Source organism: Miscanthus floridulus, chromosome 5, assembly GCF_019320115.1.
Source record: "Miscanthus floridulus cultivar M001 chromosome 5, ASM1932011v1, whole genome shotgun sequence".
In the NCBI taxonomy this organism is placed as follows: Eukaryota; Viridiplantae; Streptophyta; class Magnoliopsida; order Poales; family Poaceae; genus Miscanthus; species Miscanthus floridulus.
In genome coordinates this window covers 8,329,077-8,331,349 of record NC_089584.1, presented here as the reverse complement: position 1 = coordinate 8,331,349, position 2,273 = coordinate 8,329,077, and the positions used below count along the sequence as shown (strand labels likewise).

Sequence of the window (2,273 nt, the reverse complement as noted above, 5' to 3'; positions counted from 1 at the left end):
AACAAAAAATGTTCATTTTGTGAAGTTGTCAAAATGTGAAACGGACTTCACCATTGCATTCCTCTCGTCGAGACGGTCAAGAAACATATATGGAATGTCTAATTCGAAGTCCGGATGAAGAAGTTATGCCCTCGGAAAGATGCCTCGTTGTCAGGAGTTCCGACCCAAGTCGGGACTTCCGACTGTCGGAAGTTCCGACGTGTGTCGGGACTTCCAGGAAGCCTGAAGAAATCTGCTCGGGTGTCTGGGGTTATCCCTACGTCGGGAGTTCCGACTGGACTTCCGACATACCTGACAGAAAATCCTGTTCAGATCTGGCCTTTTGGATTCCGATCCGAACTGTTCCAAACTCGTGGGAAACTTAGAAAATAAGGCTTGGAGAGGTTTCCTACTGGGATAAGACCACCCCCTCTATATATATGAAAGGATCATGGCCGATTGAGTAGCCATCTATCCAATCGTAAAACAAATCAATCTACTACCTCTACTCCAACCCTTTTACCCTATTCTCCAACCCCTATGCTGTTCATCCCACGACCAAGGATGACGCCCTAGGCTTGCCAGCCGACCTAGGGTAATCCGACGACGTCCTTGTCCTGACGGGGTCCCTCCTGGACGAGAGCTTCGACGGTTTCTTTGCTAGTTTGCCTGAAAACTAGTCGGTTCTTCGTCACGTAAGCACGTTGATTATCCTTTGGTGGTTTGCTTGTAAACCTCTCCGTTCTTCACTACAAAAGAGTGATATCCTCGCTGCGTTCTTCGATCCATAGCGGTCCAGACACCAAGACCCTATTGATATTTAATTCGGATCACTTCCAACATCAACCCATGGCTGGCCGGCAAGCGAACAGGGTGAACGGTGAGGAGCAACCCCCATCAGGAGACAAAGCTGCGGCCTTTGGCCCTGCCGCGGGCTTGTCCGTTTCCCCGGAATAGAAGTCTCAAACCCTCCCCTCCTCTGCCTCTCTTCCTGCAATCCGAGACGGAGAGCTTCGCGGCCCCGCAAGACCGCCACCTACTGGTACCCCTCTCCGACACAGTAATGTACAGTACTCCCTCAATCAGATCACACACACAACACCCGTCTCCGCTTTGTCTTCTTCCTCACCCTTCCTCCCGCCTCCGGCCTCCCCTACAAATTGCCTCGCCTATCATCCATCCTTGCCACCGTATTATCGACCAACAACTGGCGGTACGACCTTGGCTAGCAACAGAGAGAGGAGAGGAGTCAGGAGAGGGCGGAGGGATGGTTCGTTCCGCTGCTGCCATGGAGGCGGGTCAGGTGCCGGACGGGAGGGCGCTGATGGCTGTCGTCACCACCGGCGGCGGCGGCGGCGCAGGAGGCGGGCGGGAGCCGGAGGGCCTGCCGTGCCCGCGCTGCGAGTCCGTCAACACCAAGTTCTGCTACTACAATAACTACAACCTCTCCCAGCCGCGCTACTTCTGCAAGACGTGCCGCCGCTACTGGACGCGCGGGGGCGCGCTCCGCAACGTCCCCGTCGGCGGCGGCACGCGCAAGGCCACGCCCGCCGCCCGTCGCAAGCGCGCCGGCACAGCGCCCGCGCCCGTGACCGTGCCCGCGACCGCGTCGCCGCCCTCGGCAGTCGCCCCGCCTCCGCCGCCCTCGCCGGCGCTCCACGGCTCGCTGCTGCCCCCGTACGGCGGCGGCGGCCTGTCGTTCGCCGCGCCGGCTCTGGCGTCGCCGCTCGCCGCCGTGGACCCGGACCGCCGGCTGCTCGACCTCGGCGGCAGCTTCACCTCGCTGATCGCGCCCGGGGTGTCGGACGTCGTCGTCCACTTCTCCGCCGGGTTCCTGCTGGGCGGGCTCGCGCCGGCGGCCCTGCCTCGGGCACCGGCCTCTGTCGCTGCTCCGCCGCCGCCGCAGCAGCAGCAGCAGCAGCAGCCGACGGTGTCCCAGGCGTTGCCGGAGGGCGTGTTCTGGAGCATGGGCTGCCCTGACCTGTCCATCTAAGAGCTCCATCTCCCTCCGCCGGCGCGCGCGCAGTGCATCGTCCGCCATCGGTGGGCGGCGAATGACTGCTGCTGCATCATCGCTAATCTAGCCTTCTTCTCTCCATTAACAGTAGACTGTAGTGTTGCATCCAGGTGATCTTTTTGGGAGCCAAGTCGTTTAGGGATCAGGAAAGAAAGTTGTAGTTCAGTCAGGAAGGAACTGTGAGTGAGTGATCTGCTCAGGATGTTATGAATCTCTGTATGCTGACATGTTCGGCTGATATTAAAGTCTACTGATAAATTGGTCGAAGCTGTTTTGT

At 58.9% G+C, this 2,273-nt stretch overlaps 1 protein-coding gene across 1 annotated transcript; it reads left to right on the top strand.

Moving 5' to 3' along the window:
• Window positions 1-1,051: 1,051 nt before the first annotated feature.
• Window positions 1,052-2,273, top strand: LOC136451456 (dof zinc finger protein DOF3.1-like). Its single transcript, XM_066452163.1, has one exon. It carries the CDS (start codon window positions 1,247-1,249, stop codon window positions 1,970-1,972), a length of 726 nt encoding a protein of 241 aa, XP_066308260.1. The 5' UTR covers window positions 1,052-1,246; the 3' UTR covers window positions 1,973-2,273.

Excerpts from the sequence above, each read along its gene's own strand:
- LOC136451456 (XM_066452163.1), top strand. The coding sequence starts at position 1,247 with ATGGTTCGTTCCGCTGCTGCCATGGAGGCGGGTCAGGTGCCGGACGGG.